Source organism: Sus scrofa, chromosome 14, assembly GCF_000003025.6.
Source record: "Sus scrofa isolate TJ Tabasco breed Duroc chromosome 14, Sscrofa11.1, whole genome shotgun sequence".
NCBI classification, from domain to species: domain Eukaryota; kingdom Metazoa; phylum Chordata; class Mammalia; order Artiodactyla; family Suidae; genus Sus; species Sus scrofa.
The window spans coordinates 108,095,636-108,111,679 of NC_010456.5; the positions used below are offsets into that span (position 1 = coordinate 108,095,636).

The following is a 16,044-nucleotide window of genomic DNA, read 5'->3' on the forward strand; positions in this document are numbered from 1 at the left end:
TTCAAAATTCCCATGGTTTCAGGAATTAATAATCTTGAGGAAATAATCCTAAATACGAAAGGAAAAAAACCCTTCAAGCATAAAGATGCTCATTACATCATCATTTAAAATAAGACAATAAGAAATCAGAAGTTAAATATGCAACAACGAGGAAATGAAAAATTAAAAGATGACACTTCTATTCAATTATTATACAGTTTTAAATATTATGGTTTTAAGATAGAGGTCCAACACAAGGGACTGGTTATATAAATTATGGTACATCTATACAATGGATTACCTTGTAACTATTTAAGTATCATGTTATAAAAGAATATTTATTAACATGGAAAAATACTCATTGTGTATTTCTAGGTATCGAAAGTCAGTTATAAGACAGTATGAAGCTATGTGTGCAGATGTGGGAAAATACAGAAACCAGTGATTTCCTTTGGGGGGACATGTGAGTAATTTTCTATCTACTTTCTTTTATGGTTATTGCATTCTTCGAGTTTTCTGCATTGAACTGACATTACTTTTGTAACAGAAAAAAATTGTTATAAAATGGAAAGGTACAAAGTCCATGTAATAGCACAGGAGTAAAAGGATGAATAAATTAAGATTATGTAAGGAAAACCAGAACATAGAGTAATAGATACTGCTGGAACTCTTATGTTTCTAAAAATTATGAACAAAAGCAGAAAAGACTGGGTGGTAGTGTGTCAGATAAATTTTTTCCTACTTTTCTCTAATTTCAAAGAATGCTAATAATTACCTTTATAAACATTTTCATATATCCATTCCACCCCCCCATCATACATGTACATTTCTTCAACTTCCTCTTCCTTTAGAACATGGCAACCGAATCCAAATCTTGGCTCACTTTTCTTAGAGGCTGAATAGAGACAGGATTAGTAAAAGAAAGCAAGTGGGGCCTCTTCCTTAACATGATGTCTAATTTCTGGAAGTAAATGGGGATACTTACTGGGAGCTTTCACGGAAACAGTGTATTCATTCTCCAGCTTGGCTTCCACCCTTATTGAGGGAGAATCCTCAGGAGTAAATTCAGCTTCCGTTGTCACTCTCTCATCCAACTTACATCTCACAATGACGTAGACAGTAGTTTCTGCCTGGAATGGGAGACCAGTCATTGTCCCCTCTCCCTCCTGGGTCCTATATTGGGTGCTGAGCCAGAGGGTCTCCCCAGCTCCCAAAGCCCTAGCTCTACCTAACGAGGTTGTTCCAGAGTGGGGGTGGGGTCTGCAGTCCAGTGCCAGGCATTGACTGCATGGCATGAGTCTCAACAAGACAAATGACAAAAACCAAGGGTGAATATTTATAAACCTTTATAGCAATTTAATGGAGTAATTTTATGTCTGTTGAATCTAATAATTTTAAACTTGAGGCTTGCATTTTATATGTCTTAGTATTTAATTTTTATAGCATTTCTTTTTTGTTGTATATTATAAAAGTATTAGTCCAGGGCAGAATTGGAAATTAAAAAAAAAAATTAGGAAACAGTTCTTTGCCACAGACAGTTTGAGAAGCACTACTCTAGACCAGCTTGGCTACTCAAAGTGAGGCTAAGGAGGTGCAAAATCTCAGTCTCCTCCTGGACCCACCAACCCAGAGTCTGCATTTGACCAAGACTCCTGGGTGATTCATGCACCTTACAAAGTGAGAGGCATCAGCCTGGGAAGCCCTCTTGGGTTCTGTAATTATGCTGTTCTTAGATGGACAAAAATAACTTATTGGAGGATTGATTTTCCCAAGGCATTGAGCCACCCAAATAGCTATTTCACCTTGCTTTGAGATCTTTCACCTGAACCTGCCAAACGGAATTATTTGTTTTACTGTGCTGGTTACGCTGGTTAAGCTCTTGAGACTTTGAAGGACAGGGCCTCCAAAAATCAGGGGGAAAGGAGACATTTCTGGCCATAGGTTATCCACAAATGTTCACTGCAAAGTTCTGCTATCAAGCCCTTATAGTAGGCCTTCATGACAAGGGTCATAATTCCAGAGTAGGTGGAGGGCATGTGGTCCCGGCTCACAGAGCCTCTGCTGAAGGTGGATGTGTGTTTGCGGTTGGCCTGACTCTCCCTACAGGCTCAGCCCTGTTGCACCTGCTCCTTCTCCCAAGGAGCCAGAGAGAAAGAGTGAGTCTTCCCTATTGACAGTCATGACCCAACTCCAGCCCAGGTGCCCCAGGACCCAGAGACCTGGAGCAGGCAGAGTGAGAATCCTGGGTCAGCGGGAGCCAGCGGGGGAAAAGGAGCCAGAGCCTGGAAAACCAGGGAGGTATGTGAGGGGAGGGGCTTCATCTTTTGGTTTCCTCCCCTAAAGGCATCCACCAGCCCGATCTCAGAATGGGAAGGGTGTGGGGGAGGCAGGAAGGAGTATGAGGGGACTGAACACTGAAATGCCTGCAAAAGCCTGGCCACAGTCCCATCTAAAAGGTTGCTCAGTCCAGCTGCTCATCTCAGACCTGGTGTCACCAGAATCTGATTCAAAGGAAGCTGGATATAGAATTTCATGTCCAATTTTTAACACACTGTGCAGCCTAAACCAAGCATGCCTGAGTTCAATCCAGCCCAAAGCAGCAGTTCACAACCCCCATGGAGAGAGCCCTTGCCCAACACCTCAAGGCCTCAGGCTGCGCGGAAAACCACTCCCAAGCGCAGGGAGGCTAGGACTTCCCGTTGCCATGGCTCTCACAGCCGCTCATCTCCAGGAACCCACAGTGGCAAACAGCACGGGGCTCCAACCCACAAGAAAGTGTTTCACTGCTCTGAAGCAATATCACACATTTCTCATCAGGAAAGGAAAGCTAATGAAAAGCTATCAATACTATTCTAGGATTCAAATGATAGTGGCCTATCAGTCGACCATCACCTTCAAGGCACCACCCCTGAAAATGTTAATCACATTACACTCCAGCATCAATCTTAACCCTTTACAAGCAATGCTGACCAGGAAGTTTCAGCTGTCAAGCTCCGAGGCACTCATTTGGGCCATGAAAGGGGCCAGTTGACTGAGAAGCAAGCTCTCAAATTCCCTACCTCTCCTTCCTCCCTGCGCTAGGCTGGCAGGAACAGACCCAGGCCTCTAACTCCAGGGCCGGCATGTCAGTGTCTTGTAATGTTCACATCTGCTGGTCTCCAACATCTTCTAAGTTTTTGATCCATGAACTTAATGTCTTGGATTGATAACACATTCATGCATTCCTGGGCTCCTCTCCCTTTGATTTAAAGGTGTAAGGTGTGCTCAGGGCCCAGGCACTGGGGTTCCCAGGGTAGCTGATCAACAGGAAACCCCACAGGAAGGCTGGGATTACTCTGAGCTGCAACAGGAGAGCCCTGCTCCCTTTCCCACAATGAACACATCCACTGGAAAGCCCCAAAGTCCATGCTCCGAGAGACATCCACCTCCCCAGGCCCAGGAGTGCCTACCCCACAGCGAATGCGGTCCGGCTGCACCACCATCAGGTTCCCAGGCGACGTCTCCAGTGGCAGGCACTGCTGCTTTGAGTAGGGAAGGACCTTCTCGTCCTCGGTCTCAGTGTCAGTGACTGAGTCACAGCCAGAATCTACGGCACAGAGAACACCGCTGAATGGAGAGAAGGAAGAAGTGCTGGGCATGTTTCACCCCATTTAAACCCCAAATGTTACCAAACAGGAAATGGCTCCAAACAAATACAAGCTGAAGAGAGTGACTCAGGAATCATGAAAGAGGACCTCATAGGAAAAAGTCAACCACCATGAGGCCACAAGGCTGGGGTGACAGCAAGAGGATGATGATGGAGGGAAAAGCCAAAAAATCTGACACAGGCTGCTGTCTGAGGCTGGCAGGTCTAGTCTCAAACAACAGACTTCTGGAAGCTTTACCTCTGCACTTCTTGCAGGGCTGGCTATGGTGACTGTGGGGAAAGATGGGGTCAAGAATGGGCTGTCCACTTGAAGGTCATCTTTTGACCATCCAGTAAAACCTGTGCTTTCCAGGAGGCCATTATTCCTCAAGGTCACAACTAGCCTATATACTCCCTCTGGAGCAACAGAAAAAGCAATGGCTTTCAACAAATCCTAGAGTGTAACCTGGGTTCCAAATCATAGCCACAGCCAACATCTCTGCTGTGGAAAGATCAGAGTGTGCACAGATTCACAGCAGGCAAGCAGGGGTGTGCAGATGCATGGGGGGTGGCACAGAATGAGTTGGTGCTGAGATGGGGTCAGTGGAACCTACCAGAGCTCTAATGCAGGGGCTCTTAACTAGAGTTGATCAATTGATAGGGTACTTGTATCTGTGTGCAAGATCGTGTGTGTGTGTGCATGCACGCACGCATGAGGAAGTGCTCATGCATCTGTGTGTTTGCCTAAATTTCTCTGGAGATAATCTTAAGCTTGACCAGATCCTCAAGAGAAACAAAAAGGAGCAAAATGGTTAAGAATGGTTACAAGGAGAGGGGGAAGGCTCATCTAGTCCCTTCCTTGGGCTTACTCTTCTCCATTTCTAAGCCACTTACACAGCCAGCCAGACGTGTTAGGCACTGAGAGGACATGAGGGTGGATCAGACATCCATGCTGCCTTCAGAAAGCCCCCAGTCTAAATGGGTTAACTTGGCTGATTCCTGCAGGCTGCCCTCCCATGAAGGAGTGTAATCCGTCCTAGGAGAAAGCTGGGACAGCAGATCGAGCCACTCTTATGGCCCCACAGAAAGCTGTAACACAGGCTTGCACCTTAGATCCCAGGTCATGCCAGGGAGAGGCTGTGCTCCTAGGACCACAAAGGCTGAGGAGGCAGAGCAGAGCTGGGGAACCAAGGACCACCGTGTCCTACAGCTATAACAGTGAAGCAAGGGCCTCTGGGACCTGCTCAGGCCAGGAGAGGGGCTGAGGCTTCCCAGCTACAACAGGAGTCTTGTCTTCGAGTCTGACATGTGTGCCGACAGATGTCTACACACAGCCCCAGAGTGTGATGGACAGCGAGGAATGTACTCCTGCTCCTCTTCCCCTCTGTGATTTCTCCCAAGACACACTCCTCCAGAAGGTCAGGCTGAGTGCAGCCTGGTCTCTGACCTTGTTTGCACAACAGGAATCCAGGCAGAACTTAGTGCTGAGAGGGAGCAAAGGTCCTTGAAGGGTCCGAGGAAGGTGATGCTGTTTATCGCTTGGCGTTGGAGCATCAGGCTCCTCTACCCCTCCTTTCTCTTCAGTCCCACTGACCTCCCCTCTCACTCAGTGTTAATTACCCTCCTGCAAAGGCTAACTGCAGTAGTCTTCCCCGCTTCTCGGCTGTCCAAACCAAATTAACTGAAGGCTACCTTTTTCTCCACTGAATCTGCCCTTCCCGACACCCGTTCCTCCTTTACCAGTTACTTCTAAAACGACCAGGACTGGAGTTCCCTTCATGGCTCAGTGGTTAACAAATTCGACTAGGGACCATGAGGTTGTGGGTTCAATCCCTGGCCTTGCTCAGTAGGTTAAGGATCCCATATTGCTGTGGCTGTGGTGTAGGCTGGTGGCTACAGCTCCAATTAGACCCCTAGCCTGGGAACCTCCATATGTCATGGGTGCGGCCCTAGAAAAGTCAAAAAAAAAAAAAAAAAAAAAAAGAAAATGACCAGGTCCTACCCATGGACAGAGCTGTACATGCCACCCAAGCAACTCCCACCCACCATGGGAACCTGGGAAAGAAAGAGCCAAAAAATCAGGGATAATTAATATTATTTGTCTTGATAATTACATAACACCATATGAAGCTTTAATTTTGCATTATTAGATGCCTAGACCATGCCATTTCTCAGGTTTTTCCTGAATGAGAAAATAACCCCATTGACTTAAAACATTCAGTCAGTTACTTAAAACCACTAGAAGCTTCCTGGAACCACGTATTACTCTAGAGTTGTTTTGACACTATTTTGAGTGGCTGGAGTGGTGGGTACCAACTATTGCCAATTACCTATCTTAATTTATTGTACAGGTAGAATCTCCTTGGGATAGACTCGGAGTACAGTCTATTGCTTCAAAAAAGAAATCTCTTCTTCTCTCTCAAATTACTGACCCATTAGTCAGCTGACCAAAGAGTTAAAACCCTAGTAAATATAATCAAGGAAAGAATATGGAAATCGAAATAAACCAAATAAGAAAGAGATGATCACAGCAGACATGGAGAATAATTTTAGTTTTTTTTTTAATTAATTAATTTATTTATTTTGTCTTTTTGCTATTTCTTAAGCTGCTCCCGTGGCATATGGAGATTCCCAGGCTAGGGGTCGAATCGGAGCCATAGCCACCGGCCTATGCCAGAGCCACAGCAACGTGGGATCCCAGCCGCGTCTGCAACCTACACCACAGCTCACGGCAATGCCGGATCGTTAACCCACTGAGCAAGGGCAGGGACCGAACCCGCAACCTCATGGTTCCTAGTCGGATTCGTTAACCACTGAGCCACGACGGGAACTCCTAATTTTAGAAACATACTGATGTGAAAACTGTATGCTGAGAGGGTTTTTAAAATTTCAATACCATGTTTATAGAAAAATATAAATTACCAACATTATCTCAAAATAAGTAGAAAATCTAAATAAAACAATAATCGAAGCGAAAAACTTTCTCACTTTTCAAATAAAACGTATAGTACAAGTCACACACCCCTCCTTGCATTGAATTTTATTTTTTTAATTTTTTTAAATTTTTTTGTATTTTCTAGGGCTGTACCTGTGGCATATGGAGGTTCCCAGGCTAGGGGTCTAATCTGAGCTACAGCTGCCGGCCTTCACCACAGCCACAGCAAAGCCAGATCCGAGCCATGTCTGCGACCTACAACACAGCCATTGGCAACGCCAGATCCTTAACCCACTGAGCGAGGTCAGGGATCGAACCCGCAACCTCATGGTTTGTAATTGGATTCGTTAACTACTGAGCCATAACAGGAACTCCTGAATTTTAAATTGTAGTTTCCATGATGTTCTTCTTTATAACATCCAATTTTCCTATCTAGGAAAATTCCATTTATGTAGGTCTTCTGTCTTCTACTAAAGTTTAAAAAATGATAAAGGATAGTTTTATTTTACATTAAATTTATTTTAAAAATTAAACAGCAATTAAATACAGTAGATAACCCCAAACACAAGCTTCATTCTCATAAAAACTTAACACATGATAAAGAAGGCATTAAAAATCAGTACAAAATAAAGAAATGGTTGGTAAGAAGGATGACTCAGCAGATGATGCTGAAAAATTTAGTTATTTGGGGTGGGGGATGGAGGGACAGACAGACTACTTAGAGTCTTCCTAATTCTTATACACACCAAAGTAAAACTTAGGTGGGTTGAAGATAAAAATGAACAATAAAACAAATTTTAAAAATTAAAAAGATAAAAATATGGGTGAAAATCTCATTGTTTTGGGAAAATATCTGTTTACCTTAAATAATTGAAGAAATACAATCCAAACAAGCAATAGAGTTGATGACATGAATTTAAAACTTTAGTAAACAAATTTATAAAAACCTAAAAACTAAATTGTAATGCTTTGGCACCATTAGTCATAATAGCCAAAGGTGGAAACAACCCAATTGTCTATTCTTTGATGAATGGATAAACAATTTTTTTCGTTGTAAAAAGGAATAAAATACCAATATATACCACAACATAGATGAACATTGAAAACATTATGCTGAGTGAAGGTAGCCAGCCACAAAGGACCACATATAACATGATTCCAAATACACCATATGTCTAGAATAGGTAAATCTATAGAAATAGAAAGTAGATTAGTGGAGTTCCCATTGTGATTCAGTGATTAACGAACCTGACTAGCATCCATGAGGACTGGGGTTCGATCCCCGGTCTTGCTCAGTGGGTTAAGGATCCGGCGTTGCTGTGAGCTGTGGTGTAGGTCACAGACGCAGCTCTGATCCCTAGTTGCTGTGGCTGTGGTGTAGGCTGGCAGTTGTAGTTCTGATTGGACCCCTAGCCTGGGAACCTCCATATGCTGCGGGTGTGGCCCTAAATAACAAAAGACAAAAAAAATTAAAGTAGATTAGTAGTTGCTTAGTGCTGGAGGTCTTGAGGGGGCAAGGCTGGGAGATGATAGATAAGGGTGTTAAGTTTTTTTTGAGGTGATGAAAATATTCTAGAATTGACTGCAGAGATAGTTGCACAAGTCTGTGAATATACAAAAAAAAAAAAATCACTGAATTGTATACCTTAAATGGATAAACTGTATGTTACCTGAATTATATCTCATTAAATTGTTACCGAAAAATTCAACGGCAATAGTTAAAAATTTGAAATAAATATGCCAAAGGGCTAATCTCCTTAACATGTGAAGAGTTCACTGAAATCTCTTTAAAAATGTCTGAAGCCTGATAACTCACAAAGGAAGAAAATAAAATCTACTTTCCCCTCTAAAAAATTAAATATCATTCATTATCACTATCATGGAAATGCAAATAAAAATAACATGCTGGTATTTCACCTTTTGAAATTAGTAATATTTGAAGGTGAGGTAGTTACTTTCGTTTGTAGCTGAATTAAAAATAAAATGGTGCAACCTTTCTGGAAAGCCATGTGTCCATAGACAGAGAAAGAGCAAGTCTTTAAAATGTTTATACCTTTGGACACATAATTCTACTTCTAGAAATCTCTCTCTCTCTCTCTTTTTTTTTTCTTCCTTTTTAGGCTGCCCTCAGCATATGGAGTTCCCGGGCCAGTGATCAAATCCAAGCTGCAGCTGCAGACTAAGCCGCAGCTGCGGCAACGCCGGATCCTTAACCCACTGTGCCAGGCCAGGGATTGAACCTGCGTCCCAGTGCTCCCAAGATGCCGCTGATCCCAGTGTGCCACAGTGGGAACTCCATAGAAATCTCTCTTAAGGAGGAAAATAAATGTTCAAAATGTAGACCAGATATCTGCTAAGTCACTGCTTGCATTGGAAAAAAATGAAAAGCAACCTGTCTGACAAGAGGATATTAAAAATATTATTTTCAAAGAGTTTTAAGTAAAAGCTTATGACATTGTGTTAATCAAGGAAGCAGAATGTAAAATCATATATCTTACAGTATAAGACACCAATTATATAAAGGATAATGCATTTTAAAAGGTCAAAAGAAAATGTATGGTTAGATTGTGCCTGATACTTCTTTCCCTCCCTCTTTTCTTCCTTCCTATCTTTCAATCTTTCATGTGTTTTTATATTTTCCACAATGAGAAAGTACTTTGATAATGGGGGCGGAGTGAAGAGAAAAATAGCAGCTGAATCTTTTGACTCATCATGTCCCCAGTTTGGCATCATTTATGATGAGATTGGTCCTCATGGAACAGCCCTTCAGTGTTCAGATGGGCGCTATAGACAGTTTCTTCCCAGAGGTCTATTCATTTAGTCACCTGAAATGAATTACCTACTGGCAACGAATTCATTTCAAGAAGTCAGGCAGGATGCGTTCACTCTGCAGGGCGATTCTGGTGGCGCTGATGGATCGCACCATTGCTTAACGTTCCTTCAGCCACATCAGCCTCTTCCACAGCACACCATGGACTGGACCAGGGTCCAACCACTTCAGCAGATTCAGTTTCTTTTGAAGGAAATAGCCTAGATACAAGCACCACTGAAACCCACCTGCCAGAGTGAGATGGCCCCAAAGTTTCCCACTTGAATATGGGATTCCTCTCACCCCCTCCCCACCTTGAAAATAACACCATCTGTGCTGCCCCAAGACTAAAATAAATGTTGGAGCGAAGACACTCTGCCAACCCCCAGGATCCTCCCCCAGTTAAAGTATTATTAAGACACCAACAGTATCCTTACTGCTTTAAAATTTAACAATATCCTCTCAGCTCTTATGAGGCCTGGAGAAACTCTGGGGAGACTAATATAGGAAAAGACTTTCTTTGTGCAACCTGCTCATCTATAAAGGACCCATGCGGCAAAAGCTCCTTGAATTCAGTGGCAGGAAAATTTGTCTCTCCAGAGAACTTGCCTGCTTTCTCTTATTAGACAATAAGAACAAGCCAACAAGGTGTTTCCCCTTCTGCCCTTGCTGCCAGGTAGCTCGGTTTCAACTTTAGTTCTTATCCGATGTTAACACTTTCATCCAGGTCTTGGTCTTGCCTATTTCTTTTTGTATGCTGTGTTTAATTTTGGAGGCTGCTTCAAACCCTTGGGGGTCTGGGCAGGATGTGAATCCATGTTCTCAAAAATGGTATCTGCCCCAAATCCTCAGATACAGTCTTTATGGGAGTCAGTGCTTGGGCTTTTCATTAAGATGACAATGCCTTTAACATGGGATACAAAGACATTCCAGGTTATTGGGATGACCCCATCATAAGTGGCTCCAGCCACAGGGCTGTGGTGCCTCTGTGTGTGTGCGCGTGTGTGCGTGTGCATGTGTGTGTGTGTGTAATTGTTTTGCACCTAGGCCATGCGAAGCTGAATGTCAAGGGCTAATGAGGAAAGAAGACAGGGGAGCAGGATGACATGCACATGAGGCATTTGTGCCCAGTGAACACATGAAGGTTTCCCCACACACAGCTTCACATAGAGAAAGGCGGGCACTTTCTTGGCTCTCCCACAGGGGGGTTGTGGCAAGCCCCTTTGACAGACTCAGCGGGCACCAGAGCCTCGTGCCATGTTCATGATGCTACTTCAGCAGACCACCATCATTTATGACAAAACAAATGTAGTCAGTTTGCCTTTTATTTATTTTATGCCTGTATTTGGATCTGGTTCATTTGTTTTGCTTTTGGAGTTAGGAAAGAATGATAGGCATCAGGAGTTGAACATATTTATACATATTTCAACAACAGCATAATAATCTGTCAACACTAAAGCTTCATAATTTTTTTCCTTCACAAGGGAATCTAAAAAAATGCTTAACATTATTTGGATGCAAAGAAACTGAATTTTAAGTGAACTGAGTATACACATGCACTTGGACCCACACCAAACCACAAGGACCAGGTCATAGTAGGTAAGAGGGCTGGTGACAGACTCCTTACTATTACTAATAATGATAATGATAAAAGTGGCCATTTATTAAATATTGTGGTAAGAGGGTTGGTGACAGACTCATCTTACTAACAATGATAACAATAAAAGTTACAATTTATTGACTATTATAGTGACTACTTTAATAGTCTTAATCTCATTTAATTCTCATCAACCTGTGAGATAGAAATCAAGATCCTATTCCCACTTTAGAGATGGAAACACCAAGCCTGAAGGATTAAAGTGGCCCAGGCCACGTCATACAGCAGGTAAGCCAGGGGCAGAGTGGGAATTCACCTCCAGGTGTCTATGCCCTGCCTCCTTTGTAGAAGTGGACCGGGGCAGGAAGTAGTCACTTGCTATTCCTAGTCTGGGGTTGTGAGTGCAGCTCGTGAGGCATGACATGGGCTTCTACTCACCACCACCTGGTGGTCCTGCCTTGTTCTGAGTGATGCTGCCCTAGTTAGAGAAGCCATGACCTGCCACCATGGCCAACAGGTATATTCCAAGGATGGGGCTTAACTCAAAAGACACTGCACTCCAACCAAAACAGCCAGTGCCCCTGTGCTTCAAGGGCCTCTGCCCCAAAGCTGCACTGTCTCACTTTCCAATTAAGTGTTCAGATCACAGTGCTTACAGCCTCTTTCCTGTGCCTTGCCTGGCACTCAGCTGGGACTGTTTTCTGATAGTCTGAGGAAGGGGTACTGTAAGGAGGGCCAGAGAATGATCTTGAAGTGTTTTTATCCAGGGTACACCAGCTAACTTCTCTTGTAAAGTAATACTAAGCTTTGGGGAAAGTACTATAAACAGATATCGTTTTTTTCAAAATGACCGTAATTGCTATTGTTGAGCATTTACTCTAGGCCGAGAAATAAGCAAAACCCTTAATATAAAATGATTCTATTTTATCACAACTAAGAAATTGGAATGATTCTGCCCAGTTCCCAGATGAGAAAACTAGGGTACTGAAATTTAAATAAATTGTTCGAATCACACAGTGCACACTGTATAGAAAACTGACCCTCACATGCATGCTGTCATGCACTCTGATAGCATCTCCCACGCTGGGAACCATGTACCTGGTATACTGGAGACGATCCCAAAGGGTACAGCAAACAGGCAGTGACACCGAGCTACATCGTAAGAAAGCAGCCCCCTTCCAATTCTTTCAGTCCACTTATATCAAGAAGAAAGGCTCCGTTAGGTAAGACGACGTCTTTAATCTCTCCTTAACATGCTCATCTCCCTCTGTATCACAGAGGGTACAAGGCCCTAAGCTCACAGGCTTCTGTAGCCATGACGGTCCTGCAGAATTTATTACCGCTGTTTGGTTTTTATTGTCTTTATTTTTATAGGTACCTGTATATGTCAGGAAATACTGGTTTTTCAATTGTAGTGGCAAAGTTTCCTTTTAGAAATGAAAAAAAAAAAGGGGGGGGGAACTACCCTGAAGAAAATATTAAGAGTACAATGGAAAGTTTTGGAAATAGTGGCGAAGATTGCACAACATTGGGAATATAATTAATGCCACTAAACTGTATACTTTGAGTTGGTTAAAATGCCCAAATATTATATGTATCTTGCGTAATTTTAAAAAATTGATAATTTAATTTATCTCCCAAACCATTGGGCAACTCTAAATGGGCAAACTGTAAGGCATATAAGTTATATCTCAATAAAGCTGTTAAAAAAGATAAACCAAAAGCCATGTTGATGATCCTCAAACAACTGAAGTTTGGCAAAAGCTGAATTATGCTCTGCTGCTTTGGTTTTGTCAAGGTAAATTTATTCATGATTTTTAAAATAAGGTAAAGCAAAGGTGGAACGGCAGGAAGAAGGCCTGCAGCAGAAAAAATGAATTATTTTCTTTGAATTTTGGATGACAGAGAAAGAGAAAGTGAACACAGAAGGAAATTAAGGAGATGAATTTCAACTGAGCATTAAGAGTTTTCCACCAATCTAGTCAAAAACGGGATGAAATAGAAATGGTCACTGGGGCTGTCTGGGGTCCATGTGTCTCTGAGTTGATATGAAGTTGGAAGACATTATCGATTTGCATCTAAGACTTCCAGTGTGGCTGATAAAAGAAAGAGTGAAGGAGGAGTTCCCGTCGTGGCGCAGTGGTTAACAAATCCGACTAGGAACCATGAGGTTGCGGGTTTGGTCCCTGCCCTTGCTCAGTGGGTTAACGATCCGGCGTTGCCGTGAGCTGTGGTGTAGGTTGCAGACGCGGCTCGGATCCTGCGTTGCTGTGCCTCTGGCGTAGGCCGGTGGCTACAGCTCCGATTCAACCCCTAGCCTGGGAACCTCCATATGCCGTGGGAGCGGCCCAAGAAATAGCAACAACAACAACAAATGACAAAAAGACAAAAGCCAAGAGTGAAGGAGATTCCAAGATTTTTTAGAAGAATGCAGAAACGAATAGCCAAACAACCTATTCAGTGTGGTCCACAAAAGAAAGGGGCTAAGTTCCTTCTGCATTTGCATCTCAGTCTGGACAGAAATTTAACCATCACACAGATGGAGCAGAAATACAGAGAGCTGCTTGAGGTCTGGAGAAACATCTGGAGGCTTTTCCACTCAGGATGAAATTTCTTAGCTATTATTGATGCTCATCCATCCTATCTAAGCCACAGCAGTAAAATCATCAAACAACTATTTCTCAAAACCCAATATAAAATGTTCTGAAACCGGAGTTTCCAGATCACCTAGCAGGTATCTACTGAACACACACGATGAGAACACCACGGGGGTTCCCAAGAGTGTGTCCTCTATGGCACTGGCCTTAAGGAGCTTCTAACCGAACAGGAGATGAGGCTCCATGTGAAACAACTGAGAGGACTATGTGAGACCTTATCAGCAAGCAATATGAGACCATAACTATAACTAAATAGAGTTATGTTTCTAAGTATCTATAAAAGTGCTGGCACATGAAAAATATAACAGAAGTTTAGAGAAGTTGAGAAAAGCTTCCTGAAGGATGAAGAAGACAAGCTAATTTACTTCCATTAAGGCAAATCATATCTAGGTGCTGAGATTACCCTTCTGTGAATGTCTGAATTAGTAATTAGTAATTCATTCCTTTAGTCCTTCAACAAACATCCACTGCCTATCAATGAATAACAAATATTCAATGCCTATCTGAGTTCCCCCCAAGAAGTGCTAGGGTGAGAACATGTTTGTCCTCAATGAGAGTTGGGGGACCACATGGGAGAGAAACTTCCAGGACAAATGAGAATAGGAATAGCTTCAAAACAAAACATTTCGATAAATAAGCAGGGACTTATTAAACACTATTGTAGTTTATGGCCACTAGAGCATCAAAGAAGGAAGGACATTCCCAAAGATGTGACAAGTAAGGCCTTGAAAGGCACAGAGAATGTGGGCACCGAGTTGGAAGGACTTGCAAGGTCGAGGTATGGTTAAGGACGTGGCACGGTTAGGGATACAAGGCATGAGAGCCAGTGATGTGCGTGGGCTGCAGGAAGCAAGGGGGGCACCTTCTACATGAAGTGGGGAGGGAGGGTGAGGGGAGAGGGGAAAGGGAGGCTGGGTGCCAGAGAGAACCCCAAAAGCCATTCTAGGAGTTTGGCCTGTACACTGAAGACCTGGCAGCAAACACTCTTCAGGATAAAGGAAATTCTGTAAGATACGGATTAAACCCGTAGTTTTACTTTTCTGAAAGTTGAAATTTTTTCTTTGCTTGTTTTTGAAGTGATTCCAGATACACAAGCTGAATGAGCGAGTTCTTTGGTCAGAATTGAGAAGGGGAAAGGCTGACCACCCATTACACTCTGAGCAAGCAGTGCCCACAAATCCGTAAAATGACATGAACTGGTGCTAACAAGGTGTTACCAAGCCAACATCCTGCTCTATCTGCTTTCGTGAGCAAATAAGATGCTATAATTAACCCCATGTCTGAAAGCATACCACAAGCATGGTTCACAAAATGTTTAGAAAAATGGTTCTGAAATAGACAAAACATTTCTCCTACTGTATATCTTATTTACACTAGCTATAAGCTTAGAAAATCAGTGACATGACTATTGTTATATCCTTAGAAAGCACAAAGGGAGACCTCTGTCCTGGCCTTATCCCCAGATTCCAAGTGTGTGGATCCCAAAGAAGGAGCTTCTGCTTCACTGTGAAAGCATGTGGGTTCGAAGGGGGAGGTGAGAGACTGGCAATGATGGGACTCAGACCTTGAGTTGCAACAGCCCCACCTCCCCCCAGCTTCCTGGCAAACATCAAGGCTGCTTTTTCATTTTAGTCATCACGCCTGGGTCTTTCTTCCCCCCTTTTCACCCACCTTGGTTAATGGGTATTGAATTTCCCGTCTAGCAAACCCATTTCATTTCAAAAGCTCCCAAAACAGTGACAAGTGCACCCAACCTGCAAGTCACCAGCTAACTTCCGAAGTCATATCATATATGGTCATCAATCGGAACGACGTTAAGAGGGTCAGAGGAATGCCAGGCTCTTACCCACCACATGTCTTACAGGCACTAAAGTCAGGGGAGGGAGGCGGTGATGATTATCTAGTGGTGTTAGTGTGAGTTCATCACAGTGACAGCAATCATTGTCTTTGTCGCCTTCATCAGCACCATCCTCAAAAAGGTAAGGCAGAGCCCTGTGGACACATCCCCAATTCAGACTTTAAATAAACCCATGGAGGAAATACGGAGAAAGGAATAGAAAGGAGGAGGAAGGATGGATCCGCTCCTCCCACAAGTCCACACTGACTTCCTGAGGCAGTCAGTGCCGTTGACTTTCCCGACACAGACTGGCTCACCTGTCACATCCGACCTGCTCTGTCATCCAGATGTGCTGTGCCAGCTGCAGATTTCTGGGGCTGCCTGGTTTCACTACACATGGGTGGATGTGCAGCACTGGTAGAGACTCTGGATCACGAATCTACTGTACATCAACCCCAGTCTTTTCCAGCTCACGTAGACAAAGAGTCGTTTTTCCTTCATTCACCAGGTAATTTCCCTTGCCCTCCTCAAGGAACTCAAAGTTCAGGATAAGGGGATGGGACAGGAGGAGAGGAGCTCAGACCTCTAAGACCTTTATCCAGCCC

At 43.3% G+C, this 16,044-nt stretch overlaps 1 protein-coding gene across 3 annotated transcripts in view; it reads right to left on the bottom strand.

Moving 5' to 3' along the window:
- The window catches only part of PIK3AP1 (phosphoinositide-3-kinase adaptor protein 1), a 265,547-nt gene that overhangs the window by 57,240 nt on the left and 192,263 nt on the right, over nucleotides 1-16,044 (bottom strand). For all 3 annotated transcript variants that reach the window (XM_013983580.2, XM_021071940.1, NM_001244503.1), the window contains 2 exon segments: nucleotides 3,429-3,565; nucleotides 965-1,109 (listed from right to left, as the gene is read on the bottom strand). In XM_013983580.2, coding sequence (XP_013839034.1) covers nucleotides 965-1,109; nucleotides 3,429-3,565 — 282 coding nt within the window.